Source organism: Stegastes partitus, unplaced genomic scaffold, assembly GCF_000690725.1.
Source record: "Stegastes partitus isolate 25-593 unplaced genomic scaffold, Stegastes_partitus-1.0.2 Scaffold1153, whole genome shotgun sequence".
Lineage (NCBI taxonomy): Eukaryota > Metazoa > Chordata > Actinopteri > Pomacentridae > Stegastes > Stegastes partitus.
Genome location: NW_007578884.1, coordinates 739 through 19,972, shown reverse-complemented (window position 1 = coordinate 19,972; position 19,234 = coordinate 739). Strand labels below are relative to the sequence as shown.

General features: G+C 42.4%; 1 protein-coding gene across 1 annotated transcript in view; it reads left to right on the top strand.

The window, feature by feature from the left end:
- The window catches only part of LOC103368429 (rho GTPase-activating protein 7), a 39,422-nt gene extending 20,854 nt beyond the window's left edge, over positions 1–18,568 (top strand). Inside the window, exons 7-16 of the mRNA XM_008296810.1 lie at positions 499–882; positions 3,445–3,758; positions 5,247–5,423; positions 8,528–8,687; positions 9,639–9,837; positions 11,615–11,828; positions 14,611–14,719; positions 14,799–15,044; positions 16,641–16,870; positions 18,323–18,568. Coding sequence (XP_008295032.1) covers positions 499–882; positions 3,445–3,758; positions 5,247–5,423; positions 8,528–8,687; positions 9,639–9,837; positions 11,615–11,828; positions 14,611–14,719; positions 14,799–15,044; positions 16,641–16,870; positions 18,323–18,500 — 2,211 coding nt within the window. The 3' untranslated portion in view covers positions 18,501–18,568. The remainder of the gene's footprint in view (positions 1–498; positions 883–3,444; positions 3,759–5,246; positions 5,424–8,527; positions 8,688–9,638; positions 9,838–11,614; positions 11,829–14,610; positions 14,720–14,798; positions 15,045–16,640; positions 16,871–18,322) is intronic.
- The last annotated feature ends 666 nt before the right edge of the window (positions 18,569–19,234 follow it).

Here is a 19,234-nt window from a genome sequence, read left to right as displayed (position 1 = left end):
GATGGGAAAAAAACCTGTATTCTCTACATGCATGTCACAAAATGTGTCATAGATCAGCTGTAGTACCTGGTTGTTCCACCAGGTGGAGCATGTTACTGTTTAATACTGTAGAGATCAGAGGAAGCGTCGCTCAGACTACAGGCAGTTCATGTTAGCCAGCAGAGAGCATTGTGGGAGTTTAGCTGGCAACGGGCACCATGACAAAGCCTTCTGTGATTTATTTAGGAAACTATTTTAAATCTGCATCCCTGACGTCCTGCCACAAGTCGCACTCTCTCTTTATGAAACCTGCATGACTCTTGATCTAAACAAAGACTTGGACTTAGGTTCATGTCGATACCAATCAGTTAATTGTCAATCTTGGACATTATTGCATTTGACAGATGGTGGCACTTTCTATTATGTAATGTGTTTTTTAATCTACATAGAGGTAAGTAAGTAATCTGGTATTTTAACTGCTGTCTAGTCACTCATTGAAGCGTCTGTGTACCTTCTTAGGACTACAGGAACCAGATCAACAACAACAACAACAGCAGCCACGAGAACCTGGTCTTCCAGATCCCCCACGGACACAAACCGGGAACCTTCCCCACCTCGCTCATGCACAAACACGCCATCCTGTCGCCCATCATCGACAACACCTCCGTCAACTGGAGGACCGGCAGCTTCCACGGTTACCGGGCGCGACACAGCTGCCGTCGGGGCATGTCGTCTCTGGCCGGCGGCGACCGGGGCCTCGCCTCGCCGTCATCGTCCTGTGACGTCCCCAGTCCACTCGCTCTGCTGGACCACCGGCTGAGCGTCTACGACAACGTACCCAACGACCAGCAGCTGTCTGAAAGCGAAGGAGGCAGCGGCGGGAGTGGCAGCGAGGAGTCGGAGGTGGGTCACATGATTTTTACCACACTTACATTTACTGTTGTATTTCATACTGTAAATAGGGACTTAGTTTTTTATTTTATTGCCATTCTTCTCAAGTGGGAATAAAGTTAGAAGAACCCACAACCAACGATGCCGTCATCATCTATATATAAAAACTGTAATGTTAGGTGTTACGATGGCATCTAGCTGACAAGACTAGTAATGGAACATTTGACTGAATACTTGTTTTATTTGCTGTTATACATTAAATTAAAAGAACAATCAAATAACCATCAGATTATTTGATGGGCTCCTTACCCTTTGGTGGGGAGCCAGTAGACGAACTGTAAAAAAAAGAAAAAATATGCAATAAAATACCACTAATTTTCGTGCAACATGTGTACTTTCACACTTATTTGGATTATACTTTTGCATTTCTGCTTAAATACTACTGAAAAAAGTAAAACATCCGAGTACTTTCTCCAACATTCAGGCCTACACACTGTACTTACTGTGTTTTTGTGTCACTTTACTGGGATTATATTCACATATGGATGTTTCAAAATGTCATAGCAGGCCACGGAGGGATAAACAAGCCATAAAATCCTTCACTAACACAACACAGATCCATACAAATCCCAAATAAAACAGGCAACATATAAAGGAGTCTTTCTTTCTTTTGGTCTTTGGCTCTCCTGCCGCTCTACTAAAAGAAGTATAAAATCTGAAATGACAGTCTATAAAAACACGGCTAATTCAATCGGGGGATATTGATTCTGCTAAGCTAAGCTCCATATGGGGCTGGAGTTTCTCCCATAAGGCCAGAAATCATTTTTTGAGTGCTCGTATCAAATTCCATTTTAGGTCAAAACTGTGCAGTCGTCTCTGACAACTCGCATTAATCAGTCGGCTTCAGATGGGATTCTTCCTAAAAACAGAAGAAGAGCCGTTCGGGATGAAGTTGGAAACCTCTTTGAGTAAAATTTGGCAGCTGAGGAAGTAAGAGTAGATATAAAATATTACTGGAGTCATTAGGAAATAGCTTTTATTTCTGCTCCTTTACTCTGGAGAGTGATGCCTTTTCTCCAAATGTGAAATCTGCTGAGTCAAACTAAGAGATTTATACACTATTGTAAAAGAACCTTGTGTTTGTTGGCAGAGAAGGTGCAAAAATGAAAACTGGTAAGTGATAGAAAATTAGACAAATAAGAGGGAAGTTTACTGCTTTGTTAATAAAAATAAACCAGCACTTCTGTCACATTAGGCTCAACGAAGGCCAAGAAACCAGACTGTGAAGTACCATTAATGAGAACTGACCTGGATATAAGACAGAAAGACTCTTACAGACCCTACATTAACCCTTACATACTGTTCATATTTTATGCGACTTCCTGTCAAGAGTTCCCTCATACTAAGTGTCTATACCAAAGTTTAAACTACAGATCTATTTAGACTGCCTAAGTAGCCGATGTCACATTATTAAAACATGGTCTGTACAGTTTCACAGTTTCAAAATTCCCCTAAAACTACCATTTTCCTTGGTTTGACCCACACTGGTAGATTTAAAATCCATCTCAGTGGTCAAATTTGACCCGAAACAGCCTCAGTGGACAAACATTTGTAGCACCTGTACTAAAGTATAATATTTTTGAGTCACTTTAGGAAATGTCATCAAATTTCAGGCTAAAAGAACGACGTCTAGAGTATTTATAATCTCAAAATGGGTCAAATTTGACCTGAAACAGTATGTAAGGGTTAAAGCACACCCTTTTTCAGTAATGAAAACCCAGGTTGATGTGTTTTGTTTTGTTTTTTCAGTTCAGTTGTGCTCAGTATGTCAAAATGCCATGAATCATAAAAAAGTAGAAAAAATGTAAATTACATTTTCTTTGTGCATTTCTATTATAAAAATGTTTAAAAACCCCAAATCACCATGTTCAACATTTCGGTCTACAGGTGTTACCATCACTGGAGAAAATAGGGCCTCGTACATACTACAGATATCTTCTTACTCACATTTTTACAACCTCTACAAGCTTTTTCATGCTACACTCTACGACTCACCATGTTTCATCATGCTGGATGTATCTTCTAACAACCTGCTCCTCTGTTCATCATTTCTGAGCCGAGCTGCATTTATTTTATCGGTCCAGTGTGTTTTATTTGTGTTGTGACTGCTTTGTGGAAATACAATCTACAGTTAAGGAAAATATTCACAGATTTTTTTTTTTTGTCCTGTGACAGTTGATCACAGCTGAGTCACTAACGGCTGATGAGTTGTTTGGTTTTTATCGGATCTGGTCCAGAGAAAGGACATTTTTAGGCTTAGATTTTAGTTAATTTTCCCGATGGAACCACACGTCACACATAATTTTTTTCAAGGACTGTTGGAAAGTTCAAAATAAGGGACAACAGGCCTTTCGAGCTCACTGGTGGGTTTTGGGGTTCAGAGGATTAACTTTGACCTCTGAGTTGGTGCAATAAGTGTTTTTTTTCCATGATGGACTAACAAGAGACTTAGTAGGCCACAAAACAATGGATTAACTAATACTAGTTTTTGCTGGATACCTTCCAACCCCTCAGGTGAGTCAACTGCTGGCAGGTGAGGACGTTTTCTCGGCTCTGGACAGCGTTTTGGAGAGAATCAGCGACCTCCAACAACTGGTGTCCACCTGGTCTGAAAATCTATCCGAAGACGACTGTCAAAGAGGCTCCTCCTCTTCTTCTACTTCCTCCCAAGACTCACCTGCCCACGGCTCCTCAGCCGCCTCACCCTGCCCGTCCTCCCCCAGCCACATCCACCTGGAGGTGCAGCATCGGGAGGAGGCGGACGACTGCGAGAAGACACCTGTGAACGGGGAGGAGTCCAAGACCAGATCACCACAACCAAGGAGCAGGTGAGTGGAAGGCAGCTAAACCCAGCCGTGTCACATGTCAGATACTGTAACTCCAAGTGTTTCACAAGTGTTGGTAAAAACACATCAGGGTCATTAAAAGGATAAAGTCTGGGCAAGGAAATATAAACACATTCTTGGATGCTTTAAGTAGCCCTGGACATATGTGAGTTTAAGCGGGCCGCTGATGCTGACAGTTATGGGGATTTACTCCCTCAGGCATCAAGCAAAGTAAGAGTAAAGTTAATGTGAGGCACTAAAGATAAAAGCAGCAACCTCATGCTGCATATTTGTTTTCAGATATAGAGCAGTAAAAAGTTATGAAGCCTTCCCTGTAACGTAGAGTCAGCTACTGATGGACACTGCTTTGTTCTGTTTTTCTGTTCTGCGTCTGTTGAACTGGGCTGGTTTTGACATGAACCATCACTCTAGTTAACATGGATGTCCCAATGTGATCACGGCATTTTCTAACTGATCAGTAATGACACAACAGTAAACTTGTTTACATCCGCTGTCACATAGGTGTTGTAATGGTGACAATTCATGGAAGGATATTAGGGATGCAAATCTATGATTGGCACAGTGTTGATTAATAACAGATTAATTGATGACACAAATGAAGCCCACTGGATATTTGTCCTGTGCTGAAATTACGGTTTTAGTCAACGGCCACCTCATTTGGGCCACAAAGGCAGCTATGTTGCATATGTGATATAAGAACACTGTTTATCTCTACTTGTCTTAAACACATGAAATCTAGCCGGAGGTCATTAGGCATCACAGTAGTCTCTGTCATGGTGGCCCATTGCTAGCTAAACCCCCAGAATGGTTTTAAGGCAAGCTAGAATCGACTAGAAACATGGTCCCACTCAATTCTGCTTTGTCTTAAACACATGAACTCTGGCCAGAGGTGATTAAGTGCCACAGAAGTCTTTGTCATGGCGGCCCATTGCTAGCTACACCCCAAAAAAGTTTAAGACGAGCTAGGATCAACTAGAAACATGGTCCAACTTGATCCTACCTCGTCTTAAACACATGAGCTGTAGCCGGAGGTCATTAAGCGTCACAGAAGTCTTTGTCATGGTGGCCCATTGCCAGCTACACCCCTACAACAGTTTTAAGGCAAGCTATGATCAACTACAGACATGGTCCCACTTGATCCTAGCTCGTCTTAAACACTTGCGGTCTGGCTTTGTCATGGTGTCCTTTTGCTGGCTAAACCCCACCGTGCTCTCTGTTGCCAACACAGAACTGCCTGTCGTCCTAGTGTTCACCTCTTCTGGTCGATGCATTTTTAGAAACCATGAAGTTTGATTTTTATAACTTTAAAGTGCTTGAAGTGTGGGTTATCTAGGAAAATTATATCAGATTGGGACTTGGCATCAGCAGATACAAATTTTTGTAATTTAAAATTTATAAATCTATCACTTTCTCTGAGACATGATGGGTTGCTGTTGTAAAACTTGTTTGCAATTCCCACTGTGTGTCCAGCAGGGTGAGCCAGCAGCTGCACTGGTCCAGCGAGCAAAGCCTGCCTTCCCTGCCCTCCAGTCCAGGGGTGGAGAACCAGTCTGCCTCCCAGTTCCTGCTGCTCCAGAAACTCTCGCTGCTCAAACTCACCGCTCTGATGGACAAATACTCCCCGTCCAGCAAGCAGGGCTGGAACTGGTAAGAAGGATGAAGGTTCGGAGGGGATTGCGGTTGATTCCATGCGTGAAAAATAAAAGTGGGCTGAGGTTAGTGAACACAGCAGTATTCTTAGACTTCTGCACAGCTGTGTGGAGAAACTTCCTCAAGGAATCAGGAGGGTAAGGAAGGGTGGGCGGAGGGTAAATATTTCAGGCGGCCTATTTAGAAAAGGCATTCATTATTCATGGCTCAGGTGCAACCTTGCCTCGGCTTTAAAAAAAAACACACAACAGCAACGCGCTTCAGGAGGAATAAACTTGCTTCCAAATAACCACCACCGGTGCTTCTACATTCATGGGAAATCAAAGGGAATTTCGGTTCCGTCGTCTTTTCTGCTCACTGGTTAACTGCTGAACCACTGGGGCTTATTTTGGACTTCTTCAGTGGGTCAAAGCATGTCACTGTTTTCATCTCTATCACTAAATCAGCAAGCATGTCGTATTTCATACCAAAGAAATGTGCAAAGTCCCAGAAGTGGAAAACATCCTGAATTGGCAGCCGCATTGGTCCAAGTGTTTGTAATGTCCCTAAACATGTGGTGGTGAAGGTACGGCAAGCCCAGAGGGACAGTGGGAGCAACAGGGACAAGATTTAAGACACAAACTGAAGCCTGTCTCCCTTAACGAAGACTTTGCAGAGCTCAAACTGCAGCTCGTTTGAAACTCAGGGCTGCGCTCATTGTTGACATACATGAATTTAATGAGATCAGTGTTTTGCCTCCTACACGGTGTTTTCAGAATAAGCCCTCATGCAAAATCGAGACAAATTCATTTTTTATAATAATAAAACATTCAGATATTCCGCTTGTTTACTTTGCTGAGCATTTGTATTTTATAATGTGCTCCGAGTGAACACATGACCCGCTTGTTTTATGCCGCGGTGGAAAACCAATTTGTTTTTTTTTTGCCGAGGGTGTTATGCTCAATGAGATAAGGCTGAATGTGGGAACTGAGCACCAAGAACCAAAAAAACCCTCCTGAAATTACTCCTCGTAGATATTCGTCTTTAATTTTCAGGATCAGACGGGGGGTTTTGGAAGGAGATGTGGGAAAAATGCGTCTCAGCAGGTTGAAAAAAGGCTTCCAGTAGCTCAGGTGTCGTGTGTTTTAGCATTTCAAAGTGCTTTATTTTGAGAGTTTAAACTTCGTAAACGACGCAGAGGAGGGAGAAACCCTGTCGGCAGTGACCTCTAAGGCAGAAAAGAAAGAGAACATCAAGTTAACGCTTGTAAATAAGGACAAACTCTGAAGTACAAAATACTTGTTCTGACACGAATTACGTCGCGTTCCTTCAGCTCAAACTGGATTATGTGGCAATAACACAACGAGTCCTTGTTTATGAAATCAAGGGAATCCGTATGAATTTGTTTAGAGGTGTGTTAGTTTGGTAGTTATGTAGAAAAACTTAAGCCAGACTTACAGGTCACCAACACAGTGTCAAAGTTTGAACTGAAATCTTCATAAGACAGAATAAAAAACCTGAAACCACCCTCAGATATTTCCATTAAGGTCGCAGCCTGCATTAGCTGAAAATTAATCAGTGAGCGTTACAGGTGCTGGTAGGTGGATTTTGTTTCGCCGAGGCCAGAGGCGTTCTGTTTCCAGGAACACCTGGAGGGAATTTCTTCCAATTTGTCAAAAAAAACTTTCATTTGGACTCACTGATTAGAGTTTGATGAACACGTTTTTGGAGTTAACTCAAGAATTTGTGCACTAATTATGGTAAAGTTTCACACAAACGTTCCAGCAGGTTTGAAAGGCACTTTATCTTCACTAAAAGATGACCATCTATCGAAGCCAGAAGCTGTAAACATTTGTACACTAGGTTTTGAAAAGAGCTGTATAGGTTTACCTGCTCGCTTGAACAGCTGTTTTTCCTTGTTTCCAGTACTTGTGCTAAGCTAAGCTAATTTCCTGCAGAATGTGGAATAGCATCATCTCGTCAAACTTTTTCTCAAAATGTAAAACCATGGCTTTAAGTGCAAATCTGTTGGCTAATTTTTGCTGGAAACCTTGATGTTTTGTCTGTGTAGACAATAAAAACTGGGATTTTTACGTGTAAGTTTGAGGATGAAGAACTTGGAGAATGAAATACATGACGTAACAGCAGCAGGTGTTGAATCTACAGCGATTTAAACCAAGTAGTCGCATCAGCTCTGTTGGGCCAAATGCTCCAGCAAAAGAAGGAGAAAAAAGGAAAAAAAACCCTCCAGGCTTCGACAAGTTGCTCCAGTCTCCTCATTTCAATGATTTAATCACTGATGCCAAAGTGAGCACTTGATGATTAAAAATACAGCAATTAACTGCTGATTGGGACGACTGATACTCGGCGGCACATTTCCTCAAAATAGCCGGTTTGTTTCTGGGAGATGTGAGATGTTGAAGAAAGATCCGGAGGGTTGGAAGCAGAGCTGGAAAGTATTCAGAGAGTTTGTGCTTCTGTACTTTGGAGAAAGTATCGGCGGCGACACGTGACTTCCTAACTCTCAGGATAATGAGCCGAGCGGAGGAGAGGTTTCAGTTCTGATTGTTGAAGTGCTTCGCGGCGCTCTTTCATTAAACATGACTATTACAATACTGCAGTGTTATTCAGAGTGCACTCAGCCTCACACTTTTACAGCATCAGAGGCTGAAAAGCGTCGCAGCTTTGTCTGCAGTTTCCTCGGCGGCATTAACGGTGAAAAGGTTGCTGATATCAGTTCAGAAACATGAACAAACTTCAGCTGTCCCTCAGAAAGTCCTTCCTCTTTGATCGACGTCCACGGCTCCTCCATGTTTTTTTCCCGCAGTGCTGATTTGAATGGCACGAACATTTTAGCAATCACCAGGGACTTACGTAATCAGAAAATGTTTATTTGGCTCTCCCTTCAAAAGGAACACATGCAATGGCAGCCAAGACGAGCTTTTTTTTTTTTAAACACTTGACTGGCTGAGAGAACAAATTCCCCCGAATGTCTGCAAAACAATTTTTGAGTATACATTAATTTCCATAACTTCTCTCTCGGCTCCAGTCCCCGCTGTTTGATTTCTTTCCTCAAAAATCTGAGGATGTGGGGATCTAACGGAGGCCTTTCTTGCCCGTAGGACTGTTCCCAAACCGCTGAGGAAAACCAAGGCGACGGAGGTGAAAGGCCGGCGGGTGTTCGGGGTTCCTCTGCTGCTCAGCGTCCAGCAGACCGGAGAGCCGCTGCCTCCGAGCATCCTCAGAGCGCTGGTGTACCTGAGGACCGAGTGTTTGGACCAGGTAACCACACCAAGCCGATGCAGAGAAAAACCCTTCAAAGAGCTTCTGAGATCATCTTGGGTTATCTGTTATCTGGGGGCTTTTTGTGTGCAAAAAAGTCAGAAACTGTAGAGTTTTGTGACTTTTGTGATGCTGAACCATTTTCACTTTGCTGCAGGTGGATAATTTAAGATTTTGTTTTATATATACAAGAAGGACTCAAATAGACGTTGAGTATTTCATTTGAAACTAACCTTCAACTCAGCGTCTTTTTTTTTTTTCAGAGGTCAAATGTTTTTGTTGCAGAAATAAGATTTTGTTTCCTCTGTAGCAGTTCATTGATTTCATAAATGGAACACACTGTAGTTTTAAAAATACATAGCATAAAGATAACCTAGTGCTATCTTCATTTTAGATGTTAAAAGGGTTTTGTGGCTCCCAGTGTTTTCTTTTCTGCAGGGCACGGGTCCAAATGGCTCTTTGAGTGTTGAAGGTTGCCGACCCTTGGTATAGATTGTAAAAGGAAACTTAATAAACCCACCTCTGTTCTCACATACATGGTACAGTCTGCTACCCCCCTCCTATAAAGAGCTTTGGAAGCTTCCACATCTTGTCTGACAGTCAGAGCCTTTAAAATGGTGCAGTGGAGATACACAACAAACATTATAATGAAGATTAAAAATGCCTGAACTTGGATTTGTGTGTCTGAAGTGTAGTTAACTCTGTTGCATGAAAATTAAAATCAGTATGCAGACAGAAATGAGCAGAAAAGGCCTGAAATGTCAGCAAGCGTTGAAAAGCCTCTATTGTTCAACAGGTCAGACAACAACGGTTTGTGTTGCAAACTTTATGCACAAAATGCAGCTCTACTGCTTCAGAACAGCCCAAACATTGCAGTAAATTTAAAATAAAACAAAACCATTTTATACAGTCAGCATTTTAAGCTTGTTTCTGCGGTTGTCTCTTCCACAGGTGGGTCTTTTCCGGAAGTCAGGGGTGAAGTCTCGTATCCAGTTCCTCCGTGAGATGGTGGAGTCCGACCCAGACGGCGTTTCGTACGACGGTCAGTCGGCCTTCGACGTGGCCGACATGGTGAAGCAGTACTTCAGAGACCTACCTGAACCCGTCTTCACCAGCAAACTGTGCGAGTCCTTCCTCCACATCTACCAATGTGAGCAGATCACAGTCGCATTCTTCTTCTTCGAGTGCATTTAATTGAAGGGCTGCACAGTTAAGGGAGTTTTATTCCCATTTTTGGCTTCTCGTAAACATGATTGATTGCAATATTGACATTTCAAATGCGCCGCTCACAGTAAACAACCCTTGTTTCAGCTTGACTAAATATGATATTAGAACACCTGTCACTTTTTTCTTGTGCCGTAGCCTACATGTGGTGTTTCAGAAACATCTGTGAATTGTAGTGTTTAGCAATAAGCAGATGTTCACAAAGCCAGGAGTTTTATCTCTATTTAGCCTGAAGTAGGTGCAACGAATTCTTATTTTGATGCAGATTGGTACATTGGCAGGAATGTAGTTAGCAGTGGTCTGTTTAATAAATGTGAAAGTACCACAAAAATATTTCGTCTCTAAAATCAGTTCAAAACTGTGTTAAATAATGGTGATCTAAAACAATAACTCCAGTTTGGCTATAACCGTGCAGCCCCAAAGACACGTTCTCTGTTGGCATGGTCTTGCAGTGACACTGCAAAGTTGTGTAAAGTCAGATCTGAATGCCATCCAAAGCTCTTGTTTTTTTTGCCAGTGTTACGGCATCTATCCTCATAGTGTTGGGTTTAATAAATCTGTGGGAACTAACGTCAGTGTGCCAACTTTATAGACCTTAAAACTCTTCAGCTTTCTGTTATCTTTGTTTTTGCACATTAATAAATAAATCGGAGTCGTAAACCTCGAAGATAACCACAGGTTTTTCAATCAAGTTGGAAGAAAGATACACATTTTATATGCAATTCCATCGTCTTTATCCTAATTGAACCCACTTTCACTATTAAACGTCAAATGCTTGTTAGTGTGATAATTATGATGACGTTTACCATCCACATTGACATACCTGCTATGGACGCAAATTTGAACAGTTTTTCTTAACTGACAGCAAAATTTGTAGTTAATATTCAATCAATACATCCATCCACCGCTTAATCCTCACTAGAGTCATGGGGGGCTGGAGTCTTTCCCAGCTGACAGGGCTACACTTAGAGTCAGACAACCAAGCACACTCACATTCAGACCTACAGACAATTTAGAATCACCAATTAACCTCAACATGTTTTTGGACTGTGTGGAAGGAAGCCGGAGAACCCGGAGAGAACCCACGCTGCACGGGGAGACCATGCAGCAAGATCCTCACAGTGTCATTATCCTCACCGGGAGGTGAACTGTGACCTTCTTGCTGCAACGATGCCAACCACCGAGCCACCTTGCAGCCCCTCAATCAGTACAGCAAACATTAATTCATATAGGGATAGCATCTTTTTTGACCACAGATTTGTGCCTTTAGTGGCAAAAATGTCTCAATCGTAACACCTAGTAAAAGAAATGCTGCCCCAAAAATTCTTCAGCCATGTTTTACAAATGTAAGCACTGACCAGATCCCAATAATCATCACAGAAGTCTTTATCATGGTCTCCTTTTCTAGCTAAATACCCACAATGCTCTCTGCTTGCCAACACTGAGGTTCCTGTGGTCTGATTTATCTTCTGCCTTATTGGTTAATGTATTTTTAATTTGTTAAATTATTAAAAGCAATTCATCGACTTACCTTATATCCAACCTGCACAAGCTAATTTGAAGGTCTATTGTTAAATTATGAACAAATAAAGTGTTTTGTTTGCCTACTTTATTAAATGATACTGCAGATCCAAATGTCTGATTTGAACCTTTCTGGATATATGTCTAAGTCTGTGTAAGAATAACAATCGTTCCGCCTGCAGATTTTCCGAAGGATCAGCAGCTGGTTGCGGCTCAGGCGGCCATCTTGCTGCTTCCCGACGAGAACAGGGAGGCGCTCCGAACGCTGCTCTTCTTCCTGCGCGACGTCGTTTCCTGCGTGGACGAGAACCAGATGACTCCCACCAACATCGCCGTCTGCTTGGCGCCGTCGCTTTTCCACCTCAACACCCTGAAGAGAGACGCCAACGCTGCCAGGTGAGCCGAGAACTCGGTCTGCCGCCGCCTTTTTGGCGCTCCGTCATCTAATCGGCTCCGTTAACCACTTTGCAAAAACTGCAGTTACACCTTTGATGATGGGAATTTTGCACCATCTTAGTGTAGGATGGAAATGAGTGGTGGTCTGACCCACATTGTCGCAGTTATGTAAGTTAACCGCGGTTACATAAGACCTCTGCTCTTAGGTGTCGAGTCCAGTCGGCTGCTGCGTGAAGCACTTCAGTTTAAAATGAAAGGAAATGGAAATCAGAATAATGAGATTTCTTGGAAAGCTGTTCTTCCCTTTGAAAGCTTGTATGGCAGGTTTTAACATAAATTGTTCATGTTTATATTTAATCTGGAGCTCATTTTGGTCCAGTTTTCTCGGATGAGTGTCCTTAACGTACCTCTACGGGTAGTTTGTCCTCCTCAAAAAATGTAAATCTGACCCTTTATTCACTGTATTGGAGTAAAAGCAAGTGCAAAATCTTCCTCCTGTAGTTCTGTAGCTGCTGTTAGTGCCACTTATCACAGCCTTTTCCTCACTAAATGAATTACTGACATTTAGTTATGAGCATATTATAGTTGTTTTCGTGTGGTTCACTTTTGAGCCGCTGCCTCGGTTCCGGCTTCAGATCCTGACTCTGGTTTGTTGCTCTGAATGTGTGTCGGCTGGTAACCGTGACAGATTACCACTTAGGTGCCACAGAAACATGTTGATTTTTCCTCCTTTTGTTCCTTATTTGACGTCAACTTTCCAAACTCCTCCGTTCTCACAGATCACGTCACCTCTGGACCACATCCAGCTTTTATACACTTTTTTTTATTTTCCCTCCTCTCTGCAAATGAAAAACGTTCAGTACAGTTTACACAGAGAGCAAATTACATAATGTCCACCAGTTTCCATCTGGCCTCAGCTTCACTCCCTGATTGGAAAGATAGTCTCTTCCAGCTGAGAATCCGGTTTTGAAAATGAGAGGAAAGGAGAAACGGAGTAATAAGGGAGATAAAAATGAGGGCAGGGAGTAAGACTTATTACGAGATACTTGGTTCATTTAATGCCAATTTACTGCACATTAGTATTTTCTATTGCAGCTTTCTCATGTTTTTTTTTTGTTTTTTTTTGCATAACATGCCCACATGCACATTCCCCCAACTTTATGCAACAGTGTGTGTTGTCTGACAAGCAAACTGGCCCATATATAGTAACTGTATGGACACAGGGCACCTATTTTTGATTACTGATATAAAATAATCTAGAACATGCATTTTATTCATAATAATGTATGTTGGAAAAAACATCATCATATAGTAAGTTTTAAAAGTCTTAGTGTAGTATGTTGAGAAAAATGTCACAGTATAGTATGGTAAAAAAAAATCATCGTATAGTATGTTGAAAAAGCTCAAAGTAGAGTAGGTCGAAAAAAGTCATAGTATGTTGGAAAAAGTCATATTGTAGTATGTTAAAAAAGCATACATAGTTTATTATGTCAAATAAAACGTCATACTAATCTATCGTTAAAAGTTTCGTCCATCTACAGACTGTGATGTACTTTGCCATTAATGTTGTTTTACATCACCTTGCCGTAGAATTAAACTCCAACCTTCATCTTTTCTCTCAGCCTTCTTGTCTCTGTCTATCCTCTCCTGCATCACTTCTCGTATCTCCTCCACGTTTCCTCTGCAGGCTGACGAACAGATGATGGAAATGACACAATCATTACTTTGTGCCTCCGTTTTCACGGAAGCTCAAGTCAGAAATCGTGTCACACTTTGTGCTGGGAACAGTAATTCAGAAAGTTGACCGCAGCGTGTTGCGGTTTCCCACCGACCGCGAACGTCTCATCTCCCCACTCCCACCGAGATGTTCACTTTTTAATGGTCCACCCACCCCTCAAATCAACCGGGTTCGTTTTAAGCGTCGGGGTGGAAGTTCCCAGCTAACCTTTTACAAACTAAAACAGAAACACACACAAAAACCATATAACTTTATTTCTGACTTCTATAACTCAGCCTCAGCAAACGCACCATGAAAGCTTTCTAAAGTAACTGGTATTTGTCAGCTACATTTTTCATATGGTGGATTTAAAAACAAAAAAAAAAAACAGACCAGAAAATAGACTCGTTGTTTTGTTACATAAATACATCCAGGGTTTTGTTAATGCATTTGTCAACAGTCGCAGGTCTTCTTCTTCAGCTTTTTGTCTTTATTTTTTAATCATTCACAAAAAAGTCTGTACTTAACGATAAAATCTTATAATACGACTTTATTAGACTTTATAAACAATACAAAAACAATACCCAAATTCAGTTTTCAAATCACATTTCTTGTCAGATAGTTTCTTCGTCTCTACTTGTGTTTTTTGCTCCCGTCACATTTTTATTTAGTTTTTTTGGTTTAACTGAATTATAAAGTCCTGCACTTCTATGGAAACAGAAGAACCATGACTAAAAGTAAAGTACCAAAAACATTCACATTGCGCTCAGGTCAGAGGCCATTAAGTGTCACAGAAGTCTTTGTCATGGTGCCTCTTTGCTAGCTTAAACCACCACAATGGCCGCCTCCTCTGCAGTATCAAACCGTAAGAGGCTCCACCTGCTGGCACAACCAGGTATTGCACCTGATCGGCGATACTGGACATGTGTGTCATTTAGTAAAATTGACAGATTCTGAATCATATCGGTGTCAAACAAGCAGGACGTTCTTAGTACTCAGGGTTTTGCTGTGCTGGTTCCAGTTTGTTTGCCGTCTTTAATTTAAAGAAACCTCCTCTTGCTGCAGGTCCAGGAAGTACAGTCTGGGCCGGCCGGACCAGCGGGACCTGAGTGAGAACCTTGCCGCCACCCAGGGCCTGGCCAACATGATCACCGAGGCCCAGAGGCTGTTCCAGGTACCAGCCACAAAGGCAGAAACTAACCAGCACATTGTAGTTTCAACACAAAAAAAATCTAACAAAACCCTCTCTGCAGCTTCCAGAGTTTTGGCCTGGCCAGAGTTTAGGTGCTGCAGGCGTCGCTGAGGACTCCCACTGTGAGGAGTCTGGAGGAGGTCCGGCTCCTCCCAGTCAGAATGGAGGTTCAGAGGAGGAGCAGCTGGAGGAGAGGAGGAACAAGCTGCAGCTGAGCACCCAGCAGCTCCTGAAGGAAGCCCGGGAGAAGAGTCGAGGCTGGGAGAGCCATCCAGCTCCGGAGGGCGTGGAGCTGGCCTCCAAGAAGGTGAACGAAGGGACGGGAGTCAGATCTAGACGAGGTGTTTGGGTCGTTAGTTGTAAAGTCAAGCAAATCTGGGAAAAGTTCCCACCTGACCAGAATCACCTCAGAAATATTTAAAGAAGTGATGCAAAATGCTGCCTTCATCCTATGAATATGTTCAGTTATGGGCCTGTGAGGTACAACGGGGTGGCCTGAAAAATCTTCTTACTTTTTCAAACAGTTTTGAGCCTCATAACTTTATAGGACAGACGATAGATGCGTGAGATTTTCAGGGCTGAAAAACACAGTTAAGTTCTGGTTAAAAAAAAAAAAACTGCAACCAAATGAATTTTACCAACCAACTTTGAGGATCAGGATTATTAAATGTATCGTAGCTTCAGCAGAATAAGCACTGGTAAACTGGATTAGTTGTCTGTTTTCTGAGACATAAAACTTGATAGTTAAATGTCCACCAATACAACAACAGTCATGGACCACATTTTTAGGATCCTTGCTTGTCGCAACAAATTTGTTGGCTAAAGTGCAAGACTCATGGTTTTAAAGGTTTATTCCGCCCATTATCGTACTTTGGAATGAAAAAAGTATGGTTTTAATGACTAATTTCATCCAAAAATGCGACTTTCTGCCCAAGTAATTCTAGTTTTTTAAGTTTATTCCACTCAACTAGCCCAATTTATAAGGCACGAGTTACAGTTTCAAAGGTTTAATCCAGTCAAGTAGTTCCTACTAACGAATGAATGAAGGTTTTAAAGGTTTATTCGACCCAAAATAAAAGATTATCAAGGCTAATTTTCCCCAGAACACTAGTTTTTGTCCAAATAGTCATTGGTTGAAGTGTTTACTCCAGTAAACTAGTACTTTTTAATGAAAGAAAGATGGTTTTAAAGGCTAATTTGACCCATACACTACTTTCTGTCCAAGTGTTTCTAGTTTTAAAGTTTTTTTCCACTCAAATAGCACTTTCTGAAGCATGAGTTGTAGTTTCAAAGGTTTCTTCCACCTAAACTATACATAGCTCTTGTGTGTGTGCCAGAAAAGCAAGCTCCTGTTTAGAGTAAATAAGTGGTCGCCGTGTTATCTGGCCCTGAAGCAGTCAATGAAAGACAAACGTTCTTTATCTCAACTTTGGGAAAAGTTCCTGAAGCCACTTCTCCATTTTTCTCTTGTAGATATCCAAAGTGTTGTTAGTTTCTTCTTCCTCTTTCAGGTTTTTTAGCAGCAAACAAGTGGTTTTGTTCTTTATATTACAGCTGTTGCCTTTACCTAAACCTTCCTGTGACGCTAATCGGCCTAATTTATCTGCTGCAAAACAATTACTATAAACAAGGCGAACTCACATTTTCTTTCTTGCTTTTTTGTTGTCAAAAGTTTGCTTTCAATGTATTTGTGTGAAATTAAATGGAAACACGGCTGCAGTAACGTGAACTAAACCTCTGCAGCACCTGGGCGGCAGGTTTAGTGCAGAACAGCGTTTTCTTTAATATTGATTTGACATTTTATTGGATTAAAGGCTCCAGCTGGATGAAATGATGTCAGTCCAACACAGAGAACAACAGCAGCTTAGTTTAGCTTTAAGTTTTTCTGTCCGTTGGCCTTCAGGTGGACGACGGCTGCCCGCTGTGGATGTGGCGAGGCTCTGTGGAGGTGGACGCCCCCCAGATCGAGCTGCTCCACCGCCTGCTGAGGGAGCAGCAGCTGTGGGAGGGAAATCTGCGTCACGCTGCCGTCATCCAGACCTTGTCCAAGGACGCCGACGTGTACCGATGCCTCCTCCAGGGCCGCGGCCACGAGCTAGGCTCCCAGCCGCTGCAGGAGCACCTGCTGCTCAGGTATCAACAAGCGCACTTTGTCCACACAACCCCTTTACAAAACACGCTCTACAAAGCGCTTCACGGGGGGAAAAAGAAAGGTAATGATGTAGTGTGAGCCTCGGGCCTCACCTGCCGAGCTCCACGGAGCGAACAGGACGCAAGAGTCAAAGCAGAAAATACCCTCAAAGTGTCGGTTTGAGTTAAAGTGAAACACGGCAGCACTTCTTGGTGTGCGTGAGGGTTGAAGGTGGTTGCTGAAATTTTAATCCAACCCTGGAGTCACACGAGACACGACGGTGTCTGTGTTGGCAGTTGGACCACACCGCTGGGAATCCATTTCCTCCCTGAATGATGGCGCACATGAACTTTGGGTTAAGAGATTAAAATGATGCGTTCAGCCACGGCGCTTATTTTCAACAAGTCCAGTGAAAGAAACAAAAGCGAGTGTTGGTGTTAGAAACAGGCAAAAGATGTGTAGTTTTCTTTAAGTTTCTGCAGTAACTTCTATTTAGTGCCAAATAACTTCTCTTGAAAACATCACAGAACCAGGGTTTAACTGAAGAAGACACTTTAAATTTATTGGTGTAAATGGCTGTAATTAACTTCTAAAATTAAATGCACAACTGTTATTAAAGTTAACATTAACATCAATGGAAACAGAACCACCGTGAAGACAGAGCGGGTCGGTTTGACACAGTTAGAATAACAGACATGTATACACTGCCTGCAGTTCAACCAAAAATCCCTAAATTATGGTTAAACTACTGTTGGTCACAGCTGACTCACTGTTGACTCACAGAATTTTTTTGATTTTTACAGCATCTGGTTACAGGAAATAGTTCATTTTTATATGCTCTCTAATTATATATATATAATTAGAGCAAGTTTCTGAGGCCCCAACACCACCCTTGTTTAAAAATATTTCCCGTTTTACCATTTTTAAGGGCCAACAATTGAAAGTTTGTCCTCTCCTGGAGCCATTCAGTCTTTTAGGTCTACTATAAAGAATTTCCTGACTGTGGAAGTTTTATTTCTGGATATATTAAACCCTTAAAGTGGCTAACGAGGTACAATGCTGTTTGTTTTTTTTTATTAGAGGTGGAAAGTACTGAAATTGTCAGGCCTGAAGGCATTGTCAGAATTCATCCACAATATTTTTACAGAATCAAGTTTCAGGTCCCAAATAACAAATAAGCAAACTGGTGCAGCAACATATTCTGTCTGAAGTGACACAGACTGATCCAGTTGGTCATTTAATGGGATTTGTTTACAGTAAATAACCTTTTAAAGCCGCTTCAGCTTTGTCATCTCCTGGTGTGCTAGTATGTGTATTAAAATTATAAGTGTCGGTTCTCAAAATTCAAATATACGCGTTAAAAACTGCTTTGGACAGACAGAAAACAGACCTTTTTTTTCCTCATTGTAATGTTTTGTGAATCTCACGTGAGTCCTCTTCTGCTCCATGGTCAGGACGTGGCAGGCCGACCCGTCGTCCAGCCCTCTGTTCCTGTCCTCGGTGTCCACGGACCACCCCGAGGTCCTGGTGGACGGAGTCCGGGTCCACGTCCACTGCTGCCTCTACCTGCTGGAGCCCACCGGAGCCAGGAAGACCCGGCTGACGCACCTGTGTCAAACCGATACCAGGTGAGAGGGAGTTTTAAAACCTTGCGAGGAGGTGGGGGAGGAAAGCAGAGTTATTAAAGCAGATTGCAATCCTGCTGAGAGCCGCAAAGGATTTAAGGCCGTGAGAAGCCCATTAAAGGAAATATCTGGAGAAAGCGCTTAGTCCGTCTTATCAGTCTTAATTGAGGCTGCTCTGTGTTCCTGACCTCTATCTGCTGCACAATCACCACCTCCCTGTAGGTGAGGAAGACGAAGAGGAGGAGGAGGAGCGACGCTGCTGCTCATGATTCATGCCCTTTGAAACGAAGTTGCTGCAGATTTTCTGCTGCTTACGTGATCAATTGAAGCCTCGGCGGAGCGCCGCCGCTCCATTCGTCTCAGCTGATTAAATGAAATGAAGCTTGGTGCAACAGAAAACAGGTGGCGGCACGGCGGCGTCGCACAGATCTCATCTCTGTCATTATACTTCACCGCAACAGTACGAGGAGGCTGCAGGTTCAGTCGATTTAGTTTGTAGCAGGAATTCAGTGCTTCTTCCTGAACGCTGCGGGTCGCTTTAACCGACTGTTAGATGTGTTGGAGGCAAGACTCGGTCAGAGTCTGGATGTTTCCATTAGATAGAGAATGATTGTTGGGGCTAGTATTCAGCAATTCTCCAATTATTAGCAAAATAAATGCTACTTTGGTTCTGATGCGACCAGCCACATCTGATTGGTCAGAAGTAACAGCCAATCAACACTTGATGAGCAAGTTTACAGA